The 26,652-nt window shown below is 35.3% G+C and overlaps 1 protein-coding gene across 3 annotated transcripts in view; it reads right to left on the bottom strand.

Annotated features, from left to right (window-relative positions):
- Positions 1-312: 312 nt before the first annotated feature.
- Positions 313-26,652, bottom strand: part of XPO1 (exportin 1 (CRM1 homolog, yeast)) — a 46,821-nt gene continuing 20,481 nt past the window's right edge. Inside the window, exons 5-25 of one of the 3 annotated variants that reach the window (XM_006862981.1) lie at positions 18,836-18,897; positions 18,600-18,644; positions 16,910-17,091; positions 16,412-16,460; positions 16,216-16,335; positions 14,692-14,820; positions 13,351-13,509; positions 11,338-11,535; positions 10,513-10,651; positions 10,123-10,304; positions 9,882-10,038; positions 9,641-9,804; positions 7,031-7,165; positions 6,519-6,702; positions 6,094-6,200; positions 4,941-5,135; positions 2,834-3,002; positions 2,223-2,357; positions 1,982-2,141; positions 1,797-1,893; positions 313-1,347 (exon numbers count right to left, since the gene is read on the bottom strand). In XM_006862981.1, coding sequence (XP_006863043.1) covers positions 1,201-1,347; positions 1,797-1,893; positions 1,982-2,141; positions 2,223-2,357; positions 2,834-3,002; positions 4,941-5,135; positions 6,094-6,200; positions 6,519-6,702; positions 7,031-7,165; positions 9,641-9,804; positions 9,882-10,038; positions 10,123-10,304; positions 10,513-10,651; positions 11,338-11,535; positions 13,351-13,509; positions 14,692-14,820; positions 16,216-16,335; positions 16,412-16,460; positions 16,910-17,091; positions 18,600-18,644; positions 18,836-18,897 — 2,915 coding nt within the window. In that variant the 3' untranslated portion in view covers positions 313-1,200. The remainder of the gene's footprint in view (positions 1,348-1,796; positions 1,894-1,981; positions 2,142-2,222; positions 2,358-2,833; positions 3,003-4,940; positions 5,136-6,093; positions 6,201-6,518; positions 6,703-7,030; positions 7,166-9,640; positions 9,805-9,881; positions 10,039-10,122; positions 10,305-10,512; positions 10,652-11,337; positions 11,536-13,350; positions 13,510-14,691; positions 14,821-16,215; positions 16,336-16,411; positions 16,461-16,909; positions 17,092-18,599; positions 18,645-18,835; positions 18,898-26,652) is intronic. The other 2 variants (XM_006862983.1, XM_006862982.1) reach the window with 2 other exon arrangements.

The following is a 26,652-nucleotide window of genomic DNA, read 5'->3' as shown; positions in this document are numbered from 1 at the left end:
TGATGTCTAGCAACCAACTTTCTTGACCAGCAGACTGGCAATCAGCAAGGCCCAGCTCATATAGCAGCTGACCAAGTAGCTTTCTGAAGCCCTGGAAATAATTCAATCTCCTGCATCAGGGTCCTGAAAGGGCTCCTATGCCTCTTCTGAGTTTCTCTTTCCTGTAATCCTTTTAGTTCTGGTTACTGGGTTTGGTACTGTTGAGATTTTGTTGTGTTAGCCAAGACTGAACCGGTTTCAAAGCCCTTGCTTAAACACAAATAACTACTTTTATTAATATAGGAATAATTTTGAGCCAATAAAGGGAAAGTAAATGTAAACCAAGTTTATTTTGCTTTTTAAGTAGTGTTCTTAAAGCACTACAGCTTGGTAAACAATGTAAATTAGTATAAGTCATCTCAAAAGCCAGAATTCTTTTTGTTTTTTAATGAGTTGTTAAAAAGATGCAGCCTATTCTAACAGGATAAATATTTTTAACCATTTCACTTCGAGTTAATGAAGGCTCACAAATGAGCAACACTCCTCATTGAGGAAAACAAAAAGCTGTTGTCGACAAGCGACAGCACACACACACAAAAACAAAAGAACTATGTAAAAATAACTAACTGTGTTCCCATATTTTTTGAAGTTGCTTTACAATGGGATGATATGCACATGATCTTGCTGCAAACTTGCCATACAGACTTGTAATACATGTAGTCTAGACAAACAATTCAGTTCAAGAGGTGCTAACTTCAGACAATGTAGCACTATAATTCTTTCAACAACGCAATTTGTTTTACTCATTACCTTTTCTTCTAGACCAAAATACAGGTCAGAAAGAAAATGCTCCCTAATTAAAAATTGGTATTGTTTACAGGAAAAATTGTATTATCTTGCATTAGAATTTACAAGTATATGTTCAAATCGAATTTGCCTCCTCCCCCCATCCCTGCCACAAAATGGGCATGAAGTAAAATTTTTAAAAATGCCTTAATTTTCAACTTCATGCAAACTAAATAAAGATGACCAAAACAAAAGCTTAAACAATGGAAGGATATTTCACAGAAAATTTCTTATACAAAAAACACATAAGAAAAAGGGCCACTAGGTGACAATTTAATTTACAAATTGGCATCATTTTGGTCGACAAATATCCAGATGCTGTTTTCTTCTGTCAACAAGAATTGTACAGACAAAAACCCAGCATGACTTCTGACTTTAATCACACATTTCTTCTGGAATTTCATGTGGATTAAGGATGCCAGGGACAGACATTTGAAGTTTATGTTTCTCTTCTTGAGCCTGTCTAAGGGCTGTTTCTCTTTCTTCCAAAAACAGATCAGATGTATCTTCACCTGCAAACTCCTGTGAAAACACAGTTGAAATGTCAATATAAATTCAATATGGGAAAATGATTTATAAATCTCATCATATACAAATGAACACAAACTACCAAATGCTTTAAAGGATAGACTGTTTATAGAATACTACATAGCTGCATTAAAGCCAAACTGTTAAAGAAACTGTTGTTTATGAAAGAGGCACATAAAAAAGTATTCTTGATAAGCAAATATATATCTAAAACCAGATGTCTTTCAAAGCTAGTAACAATTATTCAGATTAGTTATATTAGTACTGCCTTCATTCAACAAAACCTACCTGGTGCTGATTTAGTTTTCATTCTATAATCAATCTTATTCACTGAGTCGTAAGGCTATACATTATATACATAAAAATTGCCAAACTACACTATGAATTAAGTGGTTAATTTTATCAGGCAATAATTATGTCATCTTGTAATTATAAACACATACCTTTATTTGTACGAGAAAATCCCTAAGATGTTCTTTGAAAGCAGGAATATCCTGATTTAGGCTGAAAAGTCCGGTGACAAATAGCTTAACTTGAGCACTGCAAATCAAAATACAACCATTAAATAATGTATTTAAAAAAAAAAAAAAGAAAGAAATATAATGAAGTTGCTTTTAAGTATATTTACTCTTGTAGATGAGGGAATGCAGACTTAAGAAGATTAGCCACATAGTCTTGAATAAACATTTGGTTGTTAAGTGGATTCCCAGGATTTAATGGTGTACTTATTTTTCCTTCTTCAACCAAATTAAACATATATGCAAGGATGGAGGCATGCATTGTTAAACCTGTAGGTAAGAAGGCAATGATTAACTTAGGATGTGATAACAATTGGAATGTTTAACATTTTTATGGGTTTATAGTCTTACCAGCTGTATGTGAGGTGTCCGTCACAACAGAAAAGATGTGCTGTAGAATTTCACAGAAATAGGTTTGATAGAAACTCTGAGCTGCAGCTTCCTCTTGTGCAACGTTTTGCAAGAGTGTAAAAAGTATTTGTAAACCTAAGACATAGAAACATCCAAACTAAGCAACTGATTACAAGCTGACAATATTCAGGGTAGTATTTACGTCTTTATCAAGCTTTTCTTTTTGCCAATGACTAACAGTTGCTTAATTTAGTAATTGAAATCAATGAATGTACTTTTCTGAGGTTTAGTTAAAATTTCCTTCACACCCAATCATAAAATAAGATAGCTGGGGAAAAAGAATAGTGATTGGCTAGGACATAAAAACATTTTAGGGACTTTCTCCCTACCAGAAAATTTAAGCCCTTCTCTGATCATTCATTAGCCTACAGATTCACAATGTAACAGCTGACTAAACTTCTTTTGGGACTAATATATGGAACTCATGCTTTCAGAACAAGTCTGAAGGAAAGGTAGGTATTACCTACCTATCTATAATTTACCTGTATTTATGTCACCTGGAAAAAGTACCTTTTAAACAGAGGCAAAGAAGTTTTATTTCCATGTATTACCTGTATCTGCAACATTCCTCATAGTATGTTTGAAAGCCCAAATAATAGAATCCAAAACAAGCTTAAACTGTGCAGGCGGAATAGCCAGAAATGCTGGGAAACAATGAGAATTGACAGCCTGAAGCAGTAAGAAAAAGTTTGTTCTGTGTTCAGGGTACTCTTCAAAGTCCTAAAAATAAATGGTGGAAACAAAAACAACATTCAATATCTTAAGTTTGTTAATTAAATCAGAGGTAAAATGCAAGCCCTTTACTCAGTATAAACACATGGAGCTGTAAAGAATTCTCCAAAATATACTGCTTCCTGAAAGGCAATCGCAAAGAAAATGTAATTCACTTATTAAGGAAGATGAAACTACCCTGTGACATATACAAGAAACCAAATCCAAGAAGCAGAGAAATGATTTGGCACATACAAATTATGTTTCAGAAACATAAACCTCCAAGATTGAACTTTTAGTCAAGAACTCATCAAAACTAACATATAAAATAACTTCAAATTTTCTCATTATACAGAGTAGGAGCTCTGGTAGCGTAGTGGTTACGAATCGGGTTATGAACCGCAAGGTCAGCAGTTCGAAACTACCAGCTGTTCTGTGGGAGAAAGATGAGGCTTTCTGCTCCCGTAAAGATTTACAGCCTCGGAAACCCGGTTCAGGGTCGCTATGCGTAGGAACTGACTCCAGGCACAGAACAACATGCTACCACAGCTCCTTAACTTATGGATGTGGTAAGGTAAAAAAAAAAAACCAAAGAGAGGGAGAGTCTTCACATCAAGGATCAAGCCTACCTACTAACCCCCCACCCCCACTACACAAGGTTGATAGGGATAGGCAACTCAGACACTGCTTCAGAGTGTGTGAGTGTGTGTGTGTGTGTGTGTGTGTGTGTGTGGGAAGAAGTAGAATCCCCACTGAATAGTTTTCATCTTGTCTAGATGGGTCTGCTGAAAAGAGATGGGGATAGGATTCTTTTGATTCAACAGTAACTGTTAACATGACTAATTTTTCACAACTGTAAAAGTATCAGTTGTATAAGAAAAAGTGAGTAGTAGTTAATCTTACATTTCAGGAACAGAGTACTCTAGGACCATCATCAAGAGGGAAAAACATAAAATCTTAACCAGAGAAGCATGGACACGAGAGATGGAGGCAGAGGTGATGTGATGGCATGGAGTTAAGAGCAGCTGAGGACTCTAGACTCCAGAAAGAGAAAGGCTGTGTGCTGGCAGGCAGGAGGCTGGCCTGCAGAATGTGCCCTCTGGCTGTTTAAACGATTACATATTCCTGAATGTTTTTGTGTACATATAAATAAATAAAAGAGGAAGTAGAGGCAAATATCATTCACTGATGATGCATGGAAGGTATTATAATCATTGCAATGAAACAAAAAAAATACCATTGGTTGACTGCAAAACCGATGTTCTCCCATATAAACTATCACTCAATTCATAATAAAAGCTTAAAAAAAATAATTGCAGAAATAAAGTCATATACTTTACCTTTTTTCCTTTCTTGGTCAATGTACTTTTCAGTTTTTTTATAAGTACACATAAGCATATACTACTTTTATAACCTAAACATACTAGATCTATCATTGATTTAAACAGATTCTTAGAAAAATAACTGGCATGTAGTTTTTAATAATTGTCACCTGCTTCATTAAAAAAAAAAAAAAAAAAAAAGGGCTCCTTTTATAGCTGTGAATATTACGCATATTTCAAAACAAATTATTTATATGCTACATGTTGTTAAGTGCCATCAAGTTGGTCTCAAAATCAGTGACCCTGTACAGGGTTTCCTAGGACCAGCTGGTAGGTTTGAACTGCTGACCTTATTTAAAGTTAAAAGTCCAATGATTATCCTAAAGGGCCACACCAGCACTCCTATTCTACATTAATAGGTATCATAAATGTTTTTGGAGTTCTAGTGTGGCACTGTAAAATAAGCACTGGAATGCTAATGGCAAGGTCCATGGTTCAAACCCAACAGTCACTCCTTGGAAACCCTATAAGCAACTCGACAGCACTTACACACCTATATGATTTTAGAAGTTAAAAGGATATTTTGCACAATTTCCATTATACAGTTGAAATGAAAATCATATACCTTATTTATCATATTTAATGTGCATTCAAAAACAGCATCAAATATTTGAGGTATTTCTGCTGTTATGTGTCCCCCTAACTTGTTGACAATGATAGCCATAGTACTAAGAACTTCTGGCTCTCGCGCAGCTGGAACATTTCTCTGGTAATCAATGAGAACTGCATCCAACAGTGGAGGAACAAAATTTTCAGCTACCTGTTGAAAAAACAACAAAAAAAAGCCCCATACTTAATTTTAAGTGTGTATCTCTTTCATCCAACCACAAAATACACAGGCTCAAAACTGCTCAATGTTTACATTATCTACTTGTAGAATTCCATACAAAAACTATCTTCTCAACAAGTGTCCTTGAGTAGTTCGAAACTACCAGCCATTCCACGGGAGAAAGATGAGGCTTTCTGCTCCCATTAAGATTTACAGCCTCGGAAACCCTGTACAGGTTTACTGTGATTCGGAAGTGACTCAAAGTACTTAATAGCAACAAATTAAAAGGAACTCTGGTAGTGTAGTGGATTATGAGCTGAGCTCCTAACCAAAAGGTTAGTAGTTCTAATCTACCAGCTGCTCTGTGGGAGAAAAATGAGGCTTTCTATTCCCATAAAGATTTACAGGCTCAGAAACCCTATACAGGGTCACTATGAGTTGGAACTGACACCGCAGCACATCAACAACTTATAAGGAGTAACACTGAAAATACAAAATTAGGAAAAGTAATAGTATACTTGTCAGCCACTACTTCAAACAGTGGTAAAAGAAAATTTTTTTTAGGGTTGGGGGAGGGCTGAGGCATTTCTCTTTCTGAATATCATACAAAACTGAAAGAAAAGCAAAGCTTTCAGACCTTCAACCTGGAGAGCAGCCACTTTTTATTTTATTCAAGAAGGAAACTAATTACAGCTTTGTAAATAATTAGTGTTGTAGATGGTTCTCAAACTCATGGGGAACACATAAACATTGCATCTGAATTTCATCAATAAGTTCTCCTCACTGTTCATGGAAATATAAAAATGATCCAATATTCTTAACTATCTTGTTATTACCTCCCTCCCCTTAGCAATTTACAGCAATGTCTTCAACTAAATGTACAGATGGACGTAACATTTCAAAGAATTCAAAAAAACAACAAAACAAAAAGTTAAACAACATCCCTCACCATCTGTGGATCATTGGAGCGGCTCACCCAACCAGATATTAACTTTAAAGTTTCCCTTTTTACTGTTCGCATACTTCGTATCAGTGGTTGTTTTGTGACCATCTCACCTGAAAAAAAAAAAAAAAAAAAAAAAGGGAGGGGAGTCTAATATGATAAGTAAAATATTAAAGTGGCAGTTATGTGTGCTTCAGGTGATATTAACTCCCACCATTTAACATGAAAAAACTTAAATCCAAGGGTACATAGATGAATTGGGACTATTTAAAAGGGGCATACAAGTGGTGTTGAAAACAGTAATACTAAAAGGTATTGGGACATGGGAGGAATAATTTAAATCTGTAAGAAATAATGAATGCTTGAACTAAAGTAGTAAAGGTAGAAGTGATTTGTTATACATCATTTTATAAGAATTCAGAAGTACTAACCATTAGCTTGGATAGCTGCAGAAATATTTTCACTGAGGCACTTGTATACATTAAGCATATCTAAATAAATTCTTCCAAGCTGTATTACAAAGGGGTGTCCAACAGCTTTGCAGGCTCTCACATTTGTTTTTAATATGCTACCAAGTTGTTTGACTGTTTCAGGATCTTTAAGTATATCCACATTCTGAAGAAAGGGAACAAATTCCAATTATCAAATGCTAATTATCTTTGTAATTGCTAAAGCAAAAAATACAAACTACCACATTTACAATCCTAATGATAAAGCAAACATAGAAGTCTTTATCATCTACAGTTAAAAAAAGAACGGAGTGGAATATTAATTTAACCCCTAAATAGAGGGAAAATATACATTTTTTTAAAAACATGAAAAACCATACAAAAAGCATGCCTGGAATAGGTATATGTATCAAAAAGTAGAGAATTTAGCACTTCTGTAAGTAAGTTACCGTCTACAACCATATTATGCTTTAATAAGCAGCAGTAAAACTTACTTTGGTTGCCTGCTGGATTATACTGTCCCACACTTGATTAGGGAGTAGCATGTATTTCTCTATCAAATGTTCTTGTACTGTTTGGTCTGTTTGTGCACCAATCATGTATCCCACAGCTTCATAAAACGTATGAACCTATTTTTAAAGGCAGATAAATTTGTTTTACACTTTTGTTTGTTACAGTAAACACACACACACACACACTTTTTGCTTCTCTAATGAAATTTATACAAGAGAGGAAATCCAGGGCAATATGGTGGAGTAAGTACATGAAATGAGAGGACCTTCTGTAATACAGACATGGGAGATAACAAGTGAAACATACAGATGGTGAACCTGGGATCACGAGCATCAGAGGATAGGAGAGGTAGTTGAACAGGAGCAGTGAGAAAAGAAAATCAGGTGGACCAGGCATTGGGCAATTGGCATGACCATCTTGAGCTTTTCTAAGGCGCTGTTAATACAGTGGCTTATGGGCACAGGATATACTGGACAACGGTGTCAAAGTGGTACTGTTTTCTGTTGCTACTTTCCCCATTTGGTAGCTGGGGGTGCTGGCCATTCCCTGGCCTGGAAAACCAAGCAATCAGTGATACCCACCCCCTGCACAGTGTCCACTATGCCAAGGGCTGGGCTCCTGGCATACTGCCCCCATTTCTGGAGGCTTGTAAACCCGCCCTGAATTATGCGACACTCACAATGAACAAAGAACTAACAGTGTTCACAATTCCAGGCTCTTATCTACATCATCTACCAGAAGATAGTCAATGTGTGAGAATACATAAATAGATAGTCATGAAGTGTAAATATGACACAACATCTTGGATAAAACAGACAATCTCGGCTTACAAAAAAAAATAGAATCTCAAAACAAGTCAACAAAATATAGTAAGAAAATATAACACTAGAAATGGTATGGGAACTACCTGATAAGGAGGTGAAAAAAATTCTAATTAGGCAACTTTAAAGGATAAAGATAAAGAGCAAGAAAATGATTTATTAAATCAAGGAAAACTATGGAAAATAATCAGGGCAAAAAATTTGACTGAAGAACTGAAAAAAAAAAAAGGAAACTGTACAAAATAAACAATTAGAAAGCCGAAGATTAGCATCAAAACTAGTCTGTCGGTCTGTTGTACTGTGGTGGCTTGTGTGTTGTTGTGATTCTGGAAGCTATACCACAGGTACTTTGAATGACAACAGAGTCACCCCCGGTGTACAGGTTTTAGGTGGGTTTCCAGATGAAGAATGAGACAGACTACTTCAAATATTTAGTTACTGAAAACTGGAAAACTATCAGCACCAGATTACTGAACACTGAAACATGATGAAGAGCACCAAAACATTTTTAGGTATAGTGTCAGATGAGCCCCTCAGGCTGGAAGGTACTGGGGAAGAACTGCATCCTGAAAGTAGAGGTGACTTTGATGACGCAGATGGCGCAAAGCCCTTAGGACCTTCACTTGCTGATGGGGCTGGGGCACAATTCAAAATGAAGAGAAACAGCTATAAACATCCTTAATAACCAGAACATGGAATGCGTAAGTATGAATCTAGAAAAACTGGCAATTGTAAAAAAAGTAATGAAATGCATAAACAATCGATATCCTAGGCATTGGTGAGCTGAAACGGCCTGGTATGAAGTCATTTTGAATCTGACAATCACACGATTTACTAGGCAGGGAACAAAATTTTAGAATGGCATCACACTAATAATCAGAAAGAACAATATCAAGATTGCATGGAGGGGATTATAAGCATGGCAATGAGATGATATACGATAGAATGAATGTAAAACTAATATCTTCCCATGTAAACCATCACATAATTCACAATAAAACATTTAAGAAAAAAAACCAAAAAGAACATATCAAGAATTGTTGTGAAGTATAACACTGTAATTGGACAATATCCATATGCCTACAAGGACGAACACTTAATACAAATATTATTCAAATTTATGCACCAACCACTAAAACCAGTGACGATGAAATTGAAGAATTCTACCAAATTCAGTCTGAAATTGTCAAACATGCAATCAAGATGTACTGATAATTACTGTTGATTGGAATGCAAAGGTTGGAAACCAACAGGAAGGATCAGCAGTTGGAAAATATAACATTGGAAATAGAAACAATTTTAGAGATTGCATGATAAAATTCTGCAAGATAAATGACTTATTCATTGCAAATACCTTTTTTAAACAACATAAAAGATGACATAGTACTCAGAGTCAATGTAACAGAAAGAAATGGTTGGTGTTCAACCATTTCAAGAGATAGCATATCATTAAGAGCCAATGATGCTGAAGAGGTACCAAGGTACACTGGTACTAAGGCATGGGCAAAGAACAAGGCACTAGGAATTGATGAAATACAAACTGAAATCTTTCAACACACTGATGTGTCACTGGAGGCTCGTACTCAACTCCTGTCAAGAAATTTGCAAGACAACTAACCTGGCCACCTGACTAGATGAGATCCATATTTGTGTCAATGAAGAATCATAACAAGAGATACTTTAACGGAATCCAATACTGATATTCTTTCTATTCCCACCATCAATACAGTGATTACTTTTTAGAAATAACATGCTTAGTGTTTTACATACCTGTTGAGGCTGAAGATCACATATTATAGTGTTAATATTGTTCAGAATCTCATCAATAAATGGCATTACTTCTCCAACCTGAACCTGAACAAAATGCCTGCGGCATTTTTGTGCTATTTTAATGAACGTATCACAAGCCATGTCCTGGACTCCATCATGGGTCTCTAACAAAACAGAAATATTAATCTATTTTGTTCAACAAAAATAATTATAATAAATGAAGTTAAACCAAGAGATTTACCATGCATGAATTCAAACAGCTTGTTAACTACAGTCTTCAAAAACTTCCAGTGAGCTCTCAAAAATCTTGGATATTGACCTACTATGTACATGATATTTGATGCGATAATAGCTTTATTATCTTTTCCTCTCTTCTGTTCACATAATCCTAATAGATCCTGTAAAATAGACAAATTTATATCACTTAGAATAACAAGGAATGTTTATTTATAAGTTCCAGTTCATGTATGTCCCTTCTATACCTTTATAACAGTAACAAGAAATCGTTTTTCATCCTCTTCATGCATTGCTCCACTAATGGAGCCTATTGCCCAACACAATGTATTTAGATTTTTCCATGACCACTCTGTACCATTCACTTGATTGTGAAGCTTCTCAGTCATAATTCTTTCTGTATCTACATAATCCAGATGAGTAAGATAAACTACGAAGAAAAGAAAAAAAAGGTCTGGGTGTCATAAATGCAAAAATTAAGGAAAAGATTATTGCTAAAAAAACCACAATAGCACATTCACAAAGGTAAAGATGGCTATTAAGAGACTCAGAAATTACATATGTTATTTTCTAAAATGTTCAGTACTCAGAAAACGATTATAAAAATAAAGATTAAGTTATTAGTATTATTAACTTACCTAATGTTTCTCTCATATTCTTATACAAGTTTATGGAATCTGTATCCTTCATGAATTCTCTCACAACTTCACCCTGATCATTTTCTACAACCAATACTTCCTCTGGTTTAGCCATACGACTAACCATTAATAAACGGACCTATTGACCAATAAAAATATTATTAGATTAAAAACAACAACACCCATATCAAAAGTAAAAATGAAGCCAATACCACAAATTAAGATATGCACTTAACATCACTATATAAAACAAAGTAAGTCTCCAGTAAAGGAAAAGAGAATGCAAAAGAAATAAACATTTAAAAAACACATCTATAAGCAATAAGCAATGGCCCCCCCAAACTTCATATGAGTATGGATCACCTAGAAAGATTGCTGAAACAAATTTCCTAAATCTGGACCCCTGGAAATTTTGATTTGCTAGGGTACAATTCACATTTCTAGTACTCATTCAGGTTGAGTGGATTCTGACTCAGAGACCCAATAGGATAGACTAGTTTCCTAGACTGGAAATCTTTAATAGGAGCAGACAACCTCATCTCTCTCACATGAGTGGCTGGTGGGTTTAAACTGTCGATATTACAGTCAGCAGCCAAATTAAACTCACTGTGCCACTAGGGGTCCTTAGCAAAAACTTACAGAGAATGCCAAAACTTGTGGTACAAGGACCACACTCTGAGAGCCAATGTTTTAAACCAAACCCCTTTCATGTTCTCATCATAGTTGTCAGATTTTGAAAAACAAAACAAAAATCTAGTAAAAGCAAATATTTGCATTTAGCTCACAAAACCACAGTAAACACTCAATCATCCACTTTACTGTTACCTTTGATAACACAGGCAAATACAGCTGTCTCCTGGGAGGAACATCAAAATGTTGAGTTCCAGAGAGCAATGGTGAGGCAGATGTTGAGAATGGGCTTTCTCTGTAGAGTTCAGCTGCCAAATGATTCCAGTACTCAAGACAAATCTTAAAGATTTCGGTTTCTTCTACTTCTGATACCAACAACATATAATGAAGGGCCTACGTATAAGACCAAAACTATTAAAATAATCCTTAGATACTATTAACCAACTCTTAGACTATTTCCCACTTGCCACTTAAGTGGGAAATCAATACAAGTTTTAATCAAGCGTCTTCTTTGTATGGGTTTTAAAGGCCATTGGTTAAAATAGCTTAAAGTGGCAACTATGTAAAAAACTCATCAATGAATGGGTTTAAAAAAATGTGATATATATATATCCATATGCAGAATATTCAGCCAAAGGAAATAAAGTATTGACGCATGTTACAACTTGAATGAACCTTAAAAATTTGGTAGGTAAATCTAGAGCAAGAACACAGATTTTGTGGCTGTCAGGGAGTTCAAAGGAATGAGAATTTCATAGGTACAGCCAGGATGTCTCCTTTGGGTATAACAAAATGTTTCTAGAACTAGAGAGATTAAATAATTTTCAGTCACGTAGTTTAGATTGACAAAAAATAGGTTACAAGTTTTTTTTTTAATTTAAGGAAATGGTCATACACGTATTCTGAAATAAAAAGGGGGTCTCAATTTAATGTGTCAGTTATATGTTTTACTGTTGTTATTGCTGTTAAGTGCCATCGAGTTGGTTCTGGCTCATAGTGAACCTGTATATGATTTCCAAGGAAAGCTGGTGAGTTTCAACCAATGATCTTGTAGTTCAAACACACCTTGCTTTATCCCTCAGCATCACACCAATACATTAAGATTTTAATCATTTAGAAATAAAACATGCTTAGTGCTATAAAGGAGTTCTGGTATGGCGCTGTGGGTTAATGTACCGGACTTCAAAGTTGCTTTAAACCGCAAGGTTGGCAGTTCAAGTTCATGAGCTGCTCCTTGGAAACCCCTATAAAGAAAGTATCGCTATGGGGTTGTAACTGACTGGACAGCACTTAACAACAATAAAGTGTCATTAAAAATATTCAGTTGAATGGGGATAAGATTCGTAAGATTCAGTAGTGAATAACTGTTATCATGACTAATCGCGACTGTCACAATTGTAAAGGTAGAAGTTTTGTAACAAAAAAAAGGGGAGTGATTAATCTTACAGTCCAGAAACAGAGGACCCTAGGACCATCAAGAGAGGAACACACGAATAGAATGTGGGACCTTATCCAGAGAAGCAGCAGCACCAGAGATGGAGGCAGAGATGGGGGCATGGAGGACTCTAGATTCATCAACTGAGAAGAGAAGGACTGAGAACTGGTGGCCAGGAGCAGACTTGCAGAATGTGTTCTTTGGAGATGTAATTTATTATATATGCCTGAGTGGGGGTTTTTTTGTTTGTGGGTTTAAAAAAAAAAAAACAAAAAAAACTAAAGTGGATAAAGAGAAATACTTTTAAGTGATGGTATATGGAGGGGATTATAATCAATGTAATGAAACAAGTTATATGAATTGTTGAATGTGAAACTGATGATGTGCCCTGTAAACTTTCACTCAATCCACAATAAAAACCTTAAATTAAAAAAAAAAAAAAAATTCAGTTGAGTCATTCAACATCACATTCAATATCACAGAATACATTAAGACTAAAGATAAATCTTAGGATACAGAAGGGTCCCACTTTGTCTTCCTTATAAACACTCCTTTAGAAATGTCCAATTTTGATTATTAACGGTTAGGCCTGGCATTGTGTAGAACACAAAATCAGGTAACATGCCTAGTAAACTATTATTTCAGTATAGACAATTACAATGTATAAACACTATTAAAAAACCCCATAAAGTACATCCATTTTAGAGGAAAGATTTTTATTAAGTATGGAAGAATTTCAAGAGCCAAAGATTCCACACCAAAGCAAAGCCTACCTCCATCAGTGTTTCCCTGAGATTTAATCTTTTTTCTATAAGTTGACCATGTTCCTTAAGAAAGGTACAGAGAAACAAACTGAGATTTTGAATAAAGTTCTGTTCATCATCTTTTCCATTTGAATACGCAAGTCGAATATTAGTATTTAAAGGTAGCATCTGAAAATTTACAAACAAAACATGAGTCTACATCCTATTAATATGACAGACAACCTAAAGTTCTATGATTCCATCTACCTTTAGTAATATGAGGGGGCTTTAAAAAAGCTCACAGGAAAACTTCACTATCTCCTAATTCAATTTTTCAAAGTACCTTTTGATATCCCCTCATATCTGCAGCATAAAAAGTTGATCAGCTTATTATTTACATCTCCTTGATTTGCTACTCATATTATCTCTTTTGTGTTTTTATGACCTAGATTTTGATTGTTTGGAATTAAAAACCCTTAGTGTCATTAAGGAGTCCTGGTGTGGTGCTGTGGTGGGTTAATGCACTGGATTGCAAAGTAGCTCTGAACCGTATGGTTGGTGGTTCAAGTTTACCAGCTGAGCTGCTCCTCCGAAATCCCTACAAAGGATCGCTATGGGTACGAACCTACTTGATGGCACTTAATAAAGTGTCATTAAAAAAGTTCAATCAATTCATTTACAATTAGAAACATACATGTATAATATAATTATCTCGATATTTAAGATATGCCGTTAGTTGTTAAGTGCCATCAAGTCAGTTCTGACTCAACCCTGTATAGGATTTCTAAGGAGTGGCTGCTGGGTTTGAACCACCAATCTATGGTTAGTAGTTCAGTGTTTATTGTAGTCATACCAGGACTCCATATACCTAATGAAAACGGTACCACTGATTTCAGAAATAGTTTGGTGTAATTAATAGTTATTCCGTCTCCAGACTCAACTTCCCCATTTTCCTCAAAGTAAACTAATGGTGTCTTTTCTAAGAAGCTTAATAGTATCAATTAGTTTGACTGAAAGACTGAAACTATTAGTATGTGTGACTGTTAAGTTTATCCACTTGTTGGTGTTCACAAGTCTTGTCTGAAGTAAGTATTGCTGATCTAGAGTACAAGATGAATGTATTTAGGCTGTAAACAATTTATTAATTTCAAGAGTCAAGGTAGTAGCGCAGAGCTCTATCAGATCCCCAGTTCTCCCCATTGTATAGCTCAGGCTGTTACCAAATGATCTTCTAAATGTTATAGAAACAAATTGCCACGGGATACCCAGAACCTTTATATGAAGGAATTTAAAGAATGCCCACTAAAATTCATAGCTGTTTATTTATAAGCGCATAACTATAAATAGTTTTTAAGAAAGTTTGTTGATTACCTGTTTTAGCTGCATCATTGTCAGTGTAAACAGCGTTACAAACTGTTCCTCATATTGGCTTACACTCACACCAGCAATCTCAGTGAGGCACTTCAGAGACACATTTCGAAACATAGGAACATTCAGGAACTATTTAAAAGAAAACAAAATTCAATGTATGAAAATATAATTTGTTAAAAATTAACAACTAAATAAAGTAAATAAAGGATTTAAAAATCAAGACCTTAGATGTAATAAGACTAATACATACAGATAAATGGGTGTGGGTTTTTTTTGCTAATATCTTAGGAGGAAATTTCATTATTTGCCAGGCTGGGATTTCTTCTCATGTGTTCTCAGACACATAAAAGACACAAACTTGCTTAGTAAAACTTCCCAGGACTTTATACCTATTAATTGACTGATTATATATAATTTACACAAAGCAAATAACTTGGATAAGTGCATAAATAGCCTATGAATGTTTTCTGCAGTTCTGCTGACAAAAGCAATGAATACAGCTTAATATGAGAATATTACACTATGGTTGGTAGTGGTTATATGGAGTGGAATTGGTTTTGACTCATAGTGACCCTGGTATAGGGTTTCTGAAGGTGTAAATCATTTTGGAGCAGAAAGGCTCATTTTTCTCCTGAGGAGCGACAGGTAGATTCTAACTGCTGACCTTGTGGTTAGCAGTCCAATTTATAATCCACCACACTACCAGCCATCAACCTTAGATGGTAAAGTTTAAAATACAATAACACAGCCTGCTTCTGAGAATTGGTTAATAGGTATGAACCATTGACCTGTGATTATTTTTAGTCTTATCATTCTTATCCTACAGCACCACACCAGGACTCCAATTAAATATGTAATAGATATATATCCTTTTCTTTAAGTCATTGTTGTTGTAAAGTGCTGTTTAGTCAGTTCAGGTTCACAATGACCCTGTTTAGGGTTTCTGAGGAGTAGATGGTGAGCTTGAACCATTGACCTTATTGTTCAAACAAATCTAACAGTCCATCGCATTAACTCACAGTGCCACGCCATGATTCCTTTACTCATTACAACTGTCCTCCCCAAATCTACAAATATAATGTGAGGGGGCTTCAGAAAGTTCAAAGAAAAATGCCTGTATTATAAAATTCCATTTAGCCAAAACTTTTTCAAACCCCCCGGTATTATGACAAAATGTTAACTGGTTGGTTATTTCAAGGAGTAATTATCAAGCTGGGCATAGTATGCTGAACCGTCAAAATTATCAAGAAAAAACAAAGGCTCACATTTTGTAAACACTTGACATACCTCACACTATGACATACATGAAACTAAAAGATGGCATTATTAATTAAATCCATTAGTTTGTGACACTGAGACGCATCTGAAACAATTACTAGCTATAACTATGGAGTCACTACTAGCTTAACTGTTGCTGAACAGTTTCCTTATTTTTACAAAGTTGGTTATGTATGCAGAAAAGATCATTTTATAAGAAAGCTTCACAAAACTATCATGTGACAAATATAACTGAACTTACTGTACCTTATAAATTAATGTGCTGATTAACTTGGTCTCAAAAATATATCCCAGTGGAATCCAGTTAAGAAATCTGAGCAATGTTTCCAAGGTTGCATGTACAAGTGGAGCATTTTGGGAATTTTCCTACAATGAACACACACTTGTAATTAATTAAATGCCTACAAATAATATTTTAAAATATGAATTTTAAAGCACTTACCATCACAAACTGACACAGTTGAAATATTTGTGAGAACTCATTGCACATGCTATATATAAAAAAGATTTAAGAAGACAAAGTAAATACAATTATATTTTAAATTACAGGATCTAGTTAACTTCTATTTGAACACAATTAAATATCAATTACTTTATAATCTATAGTCATTAATAAAATTTCACTGTTATTAATGACTAGAACATATATAAGAGATCGTGCAACTATGTTTCTCCTGGTTATTCACTATAAAGTAGAACTGATAAGCTGCTACTAAGAATTCAGTAGATATTTAGACACAAATAATTTTTTTGGAAATGGTTACCAAATCATAAAATGGACCACATGAAAATTATTAGATCATAGTTACAACTCCTCACATACTTTCCAAACCTGTTAGGTTTACACTAACAGGCAACTAATCAGATCCTGAAACGTATAAAATTTCCAAACTATTTGAGATGATGTGAAAATTAGAAACAAAATAAGTGAATTACTTGCCTGTCTTTCAAATGCTTGGCTTTCACTTGGGTTATCTGTCCACTAGAGAAATCAAATACTTCTTCGCTTAATAGTTTAAGAATCACCATATTATTCTGACAGAGACTTTCACTGGTTCTACTTGCTCCAACAATGTCACTGATAAAAGTTGGCCAGTGTTTGGGCCATTCTTGTTTCAATATCTAAAATAAGGCATGAAATGTTACTTAATTTCACTTGCCAAAGACAAAACAATACTCAGAGAAACTGTGTTAAGCACAAATCAGGCATAAATATAAACATTTGTGCTTTCTTTCATAATTAAGACAGGAAATATGTCACAATTATATACATAAGCATACACAATGCTCGGCCCTGGGATACTGCATAAGCTCTCTCACTGTAGAAAAATAATTAGAACACAATCAGTTTGATCCTTAAGGGTGGCAGTTAAAACCCACTAGCTGCTCCTTGGAAACCATATGTTACCACAGCAACATTTGCTTCATAGGTATGTGTAAATTATGCTAGAAATTGGAAAAATCTTCTAAAAAAGGCTAGAAACACAGGGTAATTTCTCGAGGGCAAAAGAACACTTCTCACTTTTTTCAAACAGTAGAAGAGTGGTATGCAGAGTCTTGGTGGGGCACTGTAGGATAAGCACTGGACCAGGTGGGTTTGAACTGTAAGGTCAGAGGTTCAAATCCACCAGGCTGCTGCTCAGAAACCCTATACAGGGTTGTTATGAGTTGAAACAGACTGAACAACGCTAAACAACAAAGATTGGTAGGTTGAAGGCTGGGCCTTGAGACATAAGACTTAGACATGTTCGTAAATTTGGAAAAAGGAAATTACAGTACTGTTACTGTAATCAGTAGTAGAATAATCTTTATCAAGAGTCTATTAACACCACAGGATTTATGTACATTATAAGCCTAGAAACTACATTTTCTTGGCCTAAGGATTTTCTAAGTAGATTAAATTGTTGGGTGTGGTTGATTTGATTTCTGAATCCCTGACCTTTAGGTGAGTAGACAAGTACTAAATCATTGTACCATCAAAAGGTACTTCCTTTATAGTCTCTTCTCCCAAAATTCAGACTCGTACTAATAAAGTCCTTAAAGTATAACCAGTTTAACTAAGTAAAAAAGACTAATTGCTGTGGAAAATTAGTGTTTCCAAAAAAGATTTTCCCTGGAAAACTTTACACACTGGTATATGGAAAACAGGCGTATAGAAAAACTATAGCTGTAATACATACAAAGTTTGAAATACAGACTAAATGTAGACACAAATTCTAAGGCTATGACTGGGCTGTTTTTGTTCTTTTGCGTATACAGTCACTGCGAGTCAGACTTGCAGACTTAACAAAAACAATCTGACATATGAATTAAGATGAAAACTAACTGCATGGAAATGACACATGTACAGTACTAGGCAAACAACTAAATTACAAAGAATTTAATATAATTTAAATAACAAGACATATAAGTACTTGATGTTTCCTACCATAGCAAATTAACAATTTGAAACACTAGGCAGGCAGTAGGTTAAATGCTTTAGCTATTACTAGATTACTATCACTACTTCTAGAAACTGTCAATGTATTCATTCTATAAAGTAGATTGAGCATTTTGAGAGTAATAGCCTAATTGAAGCACTTAATTCTAAAAAAAGAAAAGAAAAAAAAAAAAGTCAATCTATTTCTTACCTGAACAAGAATCATATTTAATTTTCCGATATATACCTTCTCCTTCTAAGGACAGAAAAAACATTTACATTAAACAAGAGCCTGCAATAGGTGTAACAAATAATACAAGCAAAAATCAAACCTCCAGAGAAATGATTTTAACTCTGTTGTACATAATTTTGGGTGTCTACAATAGAACAGAATTAAATCTACACACAGACTCAGTACCTAAATATTACTCACCAAAAAATTCTTACCTCTACACAAGTTGGGTCAGATGATGTCTTGATAATGAGTCCAACAACGTATTTTTTTATTCCTAATAAAAAGAATTACACAAAAAGGATTAAAAAAAAAATAAAAAAATTATATGGCATAGAAGTCGTCAGAACCAATGAGAGCAAGCCAGAATATCAATTAATAGACCCGCAACCTTGTCAATGTGAGCATAAAAAAACCCCACAACAAATGTCAATCATTTTAACACTAACTTTAAACTATCTTTTTAAGATATTCAATTCTGTATAATTAAATCACAAACAATTTACCAAACAGATCTGTGCTTTAAATAGAAAGCACCACAAAGGACTAATTATGTGTTGCTCTCTTACATGAGATATACATCAATATATTATGCGTTAGTATGACAAAACCCTAAAGTTGCCATTTTGCAAGCATTTAAAAATGTTTATGTACTTATAAATCAAGGTAAGATGTTATAATTTTCCAATTCGTTATAACTATAGCATTAAATTAACATCACAAATAATTTAAAACATTTCCGTCTACTAAGTGTTATGAATGTCTTTGTTTAGGAACACTTTAATAATATACAAGCTATTCTTTAAACCGTATGTCTTTGATTTTTTAACTTGCTTTTTTCAGAATTTTGCCGAGCATTTATAGTAGATCTATGTTGTTAAATACTCTTGAGTTGGTTTCAACTCATGGCAATCCTGCACAGGGTTTCCATGGAGTCTGAAAGACTCATAACACCAACCTTGTGGTTAACAGCACAGTCTTTATCCTACAACACCATACTAGGACTTCAACATTTTTAAATAGTCAATATAAATTTCCAACTGGACAGCATCAACTTTAGCTTAGTAGGTCCACTTAGGAAAAACTCAGTAGAGGCGAATGTTTCAGAAAAAACCCCAAAAATAAAACCAAAGCATATGAACCAACCCTGTCAACTGAACAAATGCTTCCCACTATGTGGAATTAAGGGAGTCTTGGTTATGCTATACATTAAACCCTGGACTGCTAACTGCAAAGTCAGTGGTTCAAATCCACCAATCATCACTCCTCAGAAACCCTATATAGGGTCATTAATGAGTAGGATCTGATGGCACTAACAACCTTAAGGAATCTGTACTGTCAGTTAGGCGCTGACCTGCTATTAACAAAGATGATGGCCCAAATCCACAAGTCACTTTTCAAGAGAAAGATAAAGTTACCTGCTCCTAGTAAAGATTTACAATCTAAGAACTCCTGTATAAGGTAGCTATGGCAGTGGATTTGATGTTTTGGTTTTCTTATCTTAAGGAGCCATGGTGGGAACTGACTCAAAGGCACTTAACAGCAACTATATGTAAAAAATACTATAAATACTATCACATCGTTTTAAATAAGGTTTGGCCACCAAATGAAGTTATGAAGATTTTAAGTTTGCAACTACTCAAAGGGGTCGTGTCTTGATAAATTTTTCCAAAGCACACAGGATGATCGTAGGAGCTTATTAGGAAGAAGTTTTAAGAATATTGAAAACTGTGCTGGTAAGAAAAAGGCCAGGAAAGTTGCACCAAGGAATTTTTTCCCATCACAATAATGCCACACTTATTCATTCACTTTTTTGAGAGTAGCAAGGGCCCTCCTTGAAGAATTTCACCCAGAGTAACCGGTGATTTGTATCACCAGCTTTTCAGTTAGTAGCCCAAGTGCTTAACCTACTGTGCTACCAAGGTTTCTTCTGATATTTGAACAGAAAATGAATATATACCCACTATCTCTTATGCTTCAAATAACAGAATCTAAATTTCCTTGTCGTCAATGAATTAGTGACATGGACAGTTATAAAATTGACATTTACGTAAAACAAATTCTTAAAACAGGGCAGTATTACTACTTTTGAAAAGTTCATGTTCAGTAAAAAGTTTACTGATTTGAACATGTTTCCAATTATTCAAAAGTGTATGTGATTGCCATGAAATCAAATACGATAGGATGAATATAAAACTAATGTTCTGCCATGTAAACTATCACATAATTCACAATAAAAACTTTAAATAAAACAAGCAGGGTGATCTTACAGTCCAGAAACAGAGGACTCTAGGACCATCAAGAGAGAAGAGCATAAACGGGATGCGAGACCTTATCCAGAGAAGCGAGATGGGGACATGGAGAGAAAAGGATCAGCTGAGGACTCTAGATTCCTGAGGAGAGCGGGACTAAGAGATGGCAGTCAGGAGGCAGACTTGCAGAATGTGCCCTTTAGTGGTATAAATTATTATATACGCCTGAGTGTTTCAAAAAAAAAAGCTAAAGTGAACAGAGAGAAATACTGCTATCTGATGATACTTGCAAGGGATTATGATCATTGTAATGAAACAAGGTAGATGACTTTTCTACTGTAACACTGATGATTTGCCCTGTAAACTTTCACTCAAATCACAATAAAAACAAAAGTATACGTGAAGCTGGGCTATTCCTTTTAGTAGCTTTCTACACTCTTCCTTGGGAATCAAGAAAACTTGATATAAAAATGGAAGAGTTCTCATTTAAGGAATGAGTGATTCTTTTTCCATGTGGTTACTAAGTCATCAAGATTTTTCAATGTTTTCACACTGCTGTAGCATTTCTGTAACCATCCTTACTCCCCTAATCATGCTCTTGTCAAAAAGTTCATCTCTGTAAGTTTTTAGACTAAAATTTATTTTAGTGTTTAAAAAAAAAAAAAAAAAAAAATCCACCAAGCATAATTTACTCATTGGGAGCCAGCTTGAAAGGCAGATTTTCTCATTACACGTTAGTGTATGTATCTTTTATAATATGAATCTATTTTCTCAATAAATGTCAAGAAAAATGTCCTTTACAATCCTATTTCAAATGAAAAGTTGTTAAGTGCCACTGTTGTCTGTTTTGATTTAGTGACTTTTTTAGGATTTCTGATGAGCAGTTGGTGGGTTTGAATCACCAACTTTGTGGTTATCGGTACAGTGTTTATCCAAATGTATCAAATAGTCAATATAAATTTCCATATGGATAGCATCAACTTTGGTTTACTAAACAAGGATAAGATTTAAATAAACTCCATGCTTATAAAGTATCAGAAGTTATTTACACAGTAATAATAGTATTGAATGCCCCTAGGAATCTTTTGCCAGTATTGGATTTTTAATACTTTAGAGAAGTCTTGGTGGTGCAGTGTAGTGCTCAGTGTTAGATTCTGTCCTACAGGGTCACATCAGTTAAAACCAACTTGACAGCAATGGACTTGGGTTAATTATAATTTTAAAAACATGTCACCACACTACATATTGAGTCCTGGTGTAACAATGTAGGATAAACATTGGACTGCTAATTGCAATGACAGAAGGGTTCAAACACATCAGCTGCTCCTTGGAAACTCAACACAGTGTTTGCCGCTGTTGTTATTGTTAAATTCCGTCTAATTGGTTCCAACTCATAGCAACCCTCTTTAAGACACAAGGGCATTTCCACACAGTACTAATGAATAACCAGAAATCAATTAAAAATATCAATTAGAATGGAATAAAGACATAAAATGCTTAGGGAGGTAGCTGGCAAAAAGATATGAAAGATCTACATAACAGAAAAACTACAAAACACTGCTGAAAACGCAAAAACAAATAAATGAACAGTTATACTACGCTCACGGTCAGCAGTTCGAAACTACCAGCTGTTCTGTGGGACACAGAGGAGGCTTTCTGTGCTCATAAAGATTTACAGGGTCGCTATGAGTTGGAATCAACTCCACGGGGCACATAACAACATAATATGCACTGTGGGGTTCATGGGTTGGGGACACAATATTTCTAGGACATCAATTTCTCTAAACTGCTCTATAAATTCTCAATCAAAATTCCAGCAAGACATTTGTAGTAACTGGCCAACTAATTCTACAGTTTTTTTTTCTAGAAAGGTAAAGGACCAAGAATAGTCCAAACTTTTAAAAGCAAAATTTAAGACTCTAAATGACTTTAGCTACAGTAATCAAGACTGTATAGTTATGGGCCATCTAGTTGGTTCTAATTCAGCATGACTCTAAATAGGATTTCTGAATAGGTGGATCTGAACTGTCAATCTTGTGGTTAGCGGTCCAGTGCTTACCCAGCAGAGCCACACCAGGACTCCAAGTCAAGTACAGTGTAGTACTTGGCTTAAAGATGTAAAAGAACAAAAAGGTATTTTCAACAAATGGAGCATTAACAGATACTATATGTAAAAACAAACAAACCTGAACCTACTCTGAAAGCTAATCTAGTAAATGAATGAAGATTGAGGGATGGGAGGGTAGGAAAGCAGAAGGTGAAGATAATCACAGAGAACATAACTTGGATACACTGAATTTCAGAGGTACATACAGTCAAAAATGTATCAAATTGCACACTTTAATATATGAAGTTTATTGTAGATGTCAATTATACCTTAATAAAGTTGAAACACGGCACATGTGGGGAAAAAAAACTCCCCCAAAAACAGAACAAACAAAACCAAACCAGTATCACTTAAAAGCAACATTATTACAGTTTTGGTCTTCAATACAATGGAATTCTGGTGTGGTGCTGTGGGTTTCTGTGTTGGACTGCAAGGTCGGTTTGAATTACAAGGTCTGCGGTTCAAGCTCACTAGCCGCTCCTTGGAAACCCTATACAGAGTGGCTATGAGTCAGAATCGACTCAACGACACTTAACAACAACTTCAATATAACAGAGATCTTAAGCTTGTCTTTTTAAAACATCATTCTAAATAATATATGGTGAGTATGAGGGGGCTTTAAAAAGTTGATGGATAACTTCCATTATCTTTTGATTCCATTTTCCCAAGAGGTTTTTGAACTGCTTCATATTATAAGGGACACACAAGTGTTTATAGAGTCTGGTTAGGAAGTTATTGCATAAATTTCTGAAGCAAATGAGTATCAGATAAAATGGGAGAGAAATGTAGTTATTAACACAAGGAAATGGCTGGCACTAAGCATGCTGTTTATTTATATTTAGTAACTAATGGTCCAATTCAGTTTATTTATTTACCTCCAAAATGCCTAACTACCTCAAATTATTCCTTTCATAAGCGTCTACTCTGCTATTCCATGTCAACAAGGTTATATCTACCTCATGAAATGATCTGTAAGCCATATGTGTTAACAGGGATTGTACATGATCCTTTGATTTAAATAAAAATATAAGGGTACCTTCATACAAATAGTCATCAATTTGAGGGGGAGAGGAGTAAAGTGACAGGAAACATTATTGATTTTTTCAAACAAAAATGGAGGGGGGCCACTTGATGGTGAAACTAATGTGTAGCTAAAATAGAATCAATGCCACTGGTAGTCTAGTCCTACCTTAAGGTGACACCAGTGAGTAACACCCACTCACTATTTAGAAACATTTCCATTCACTTATTAAATTCACCCACCTACTCCACCCAGTCACCTTTCTAAAAGTTAAAAAACAAACCAACTTAGCAGCTTTTGGTTTATAATATAACTCAAATCCCTCGAGTTTTAATCTAAGAAATATTCATCTCAAAACTTGACCTCAAAGACATTAAATATCACATCAAATATCAAAATCACATATACAAGCACCCCACCCCTAAATTACAATGGTACACTGTTCTGACAACTCATAAGTTGGTTCTGACATAAATCAAACACCCTCCCATTTTAGATTTCATTATTAATGCTTTTTATTACCAGTATCTAAAAAAAATCCCATCTTTGGACATCACTGAGTGAACATGTGAAAATACATCAGGCAAATTCATATGCTGCAACACGGTATGTTGTACATAATTACTAATGATATAATATACCAAGAAAACAAAAGGGATTCTCTGATCTTTGACTTCAAGGAGCATATAGTTTGGGGAATGTGGATAAAGAGCATGAGAAAAACAATTTTAGCTGCATGTCATGTTAGAGTTGTTAAGTGCAGTCCAGTCGGTTCTGACTCATAGTGAGCCTGTATAGAGTTTCCAAGCAGTGGCTGGTGAATCTGAAGCACCGAACTTGCAATCCACTGCATTATCCTACAGCGCCACAGAACAAATTAAATTTCACATTAACACAAAACTAAATTAAATGTTTTATTAAGTTGTCTCCCGTGAGCTTTTGTTAGCAAAATGTATTTTTGAATTTTTGTGAAAATTGATTTACCTCTGCAAATTTAATCTATGCCTTCTACTATTTTGAGTTTTCACAGTTCTGTAATTCACTGGTATAGACTTACACTGTTGCTTAAGTGCCTTTGAATTGGTTCTGATTCAGTTACCTATATAGTTTCCAAGGAGTAGCTGTTGAGTTTGAAGCACCAACCTGCAATGGTTAGCAGCCCAGGACTTATCCACAATAACATCTAACTCAGTCTAGAGAGTTCTGTTAGACAGAAGGGTAGTGGTGGTGGTTTATTGTGCCACCAAGGTGGTTCTGACTCAAGAGACCCTGTATAGGGTTTCTGAGGCAATAAATCTTTACAGGAGTGGAAAGTCTCATCTTTCTCCTGCAGAGCAGCTAGGTGATTTGAACTGTTGACCTTGCGGTTAGCAGCCCAGATCATAATCCACTATGCTATCAAGGCTACCAGACTGAAGGATAACAACAGAATCGTAAAGGAATATGTAAAAATTGACATATGCTTCTGGATGACCAAACTTCGGCTCTCATACTTCGGACATATTGTCGGGAGGGACCAGTCGCTGGAAAAGGATATCATGTTTGGTAAGGTGGAGGGAAGACCCCCAGCGAGATGGACTGGCCAAGTGGCAGCATCAATGGACGCAAGCGTGGCAACAATAGTGAGGTTGGCCCAGGATTGACAGTGTTGCATTCTGCTGTGCATAAAGCCGCTATGAGTCGGTACTGACTCGATGTTACCTAACAGCAGCAACAAATGGACAAGAAGTCCTGGTGTGACAATGTAGGATAAACGTGTTTACAGGACTGCTAACCACAAGGTCAGTGGTTCAAACCCACCAGGCACTACTCAGAAGCCCTATACAAGTTTGCTATGATTCAGAACCAACTTGATGGCACAAGACATCAAAGCAGATGAAAAAGGTTTGATTGGGGGAAACACTGCAATAAACTTACTTTTGCATGCTCTTTGTTCAGCCAGATTCTTTTAAAATAAGTACTGATTTCTGTATGAATGAAACTTGCCCAAAGGGCCCAATCTATATTGTTTACTTATTTTAGCATCTGTAGTAATTATTGTAGGAGTCCTGGTGTGGCGCTGTGGGCTAATGCGTCAGACTGCAAAGTCATTTGAACTACCAGGTCGGCAGTTCAAGCTCACCAGTTTCTCCTTGGAAACCCTATACAGGGTTGCTATGGGTCGGAACCCATAATTACTTCTTGTTGTTGTTAAGTGCCATCCAGAGCTTGAACCACCGACCTGCTGCAGGTCAAACAGTTTCGCAGTCTGGTGCATTAACCCACAGTGCCACACCAGGACTCCACTCACTGTATATACTCCCTTATTTAACATTCACATATATTTCTCCCCACCACAAAACACATTTTTACACAAATAACACACCAGTGGTACCATTCTCCCAAAGAATTTTCAAAAGGAACAATGTCAATTTTTTACAGTAACATGTAAAAAATTTAGCAATAGCAAGCTTAAAAAAACACTGGGGGGAGGGCTCAGGAGGAAAAAATGAAAGTTTAACATTCATGGTTCTTGTATAAAAAACATGGTATATGTTTTATCTACCCTAAAGAAGATACACGAATAGTAAACTGGCATGTAGAGACACTACTTTTACAAAGGTATAGAAATTACAAAGAGAATGTAGTCTTATTGGGGTTATATGGTTTATT

The sequence above is a fragment of the Chrysochloris asiatica genome, unplaced genomic scaffold, assembly GCF_000296735.1.
Source record: "Chrysochloris asiatica unplaced genomic scaffold, ChrAsi1.0 scaffold00052, whole genome shotgun sequence".
In the NCBI taxonomy this organism is placed as follows: domain Eukaryota; kingdom Metazoa; phylum Chordata; class Mammalia; order Afrosoricida; family Chrysochloridae; genus Chrysochloris; species Chrysochloris asiatica.
This window is presented reverse-complemented; position numbering and strand designations above follow the sequence as displayed.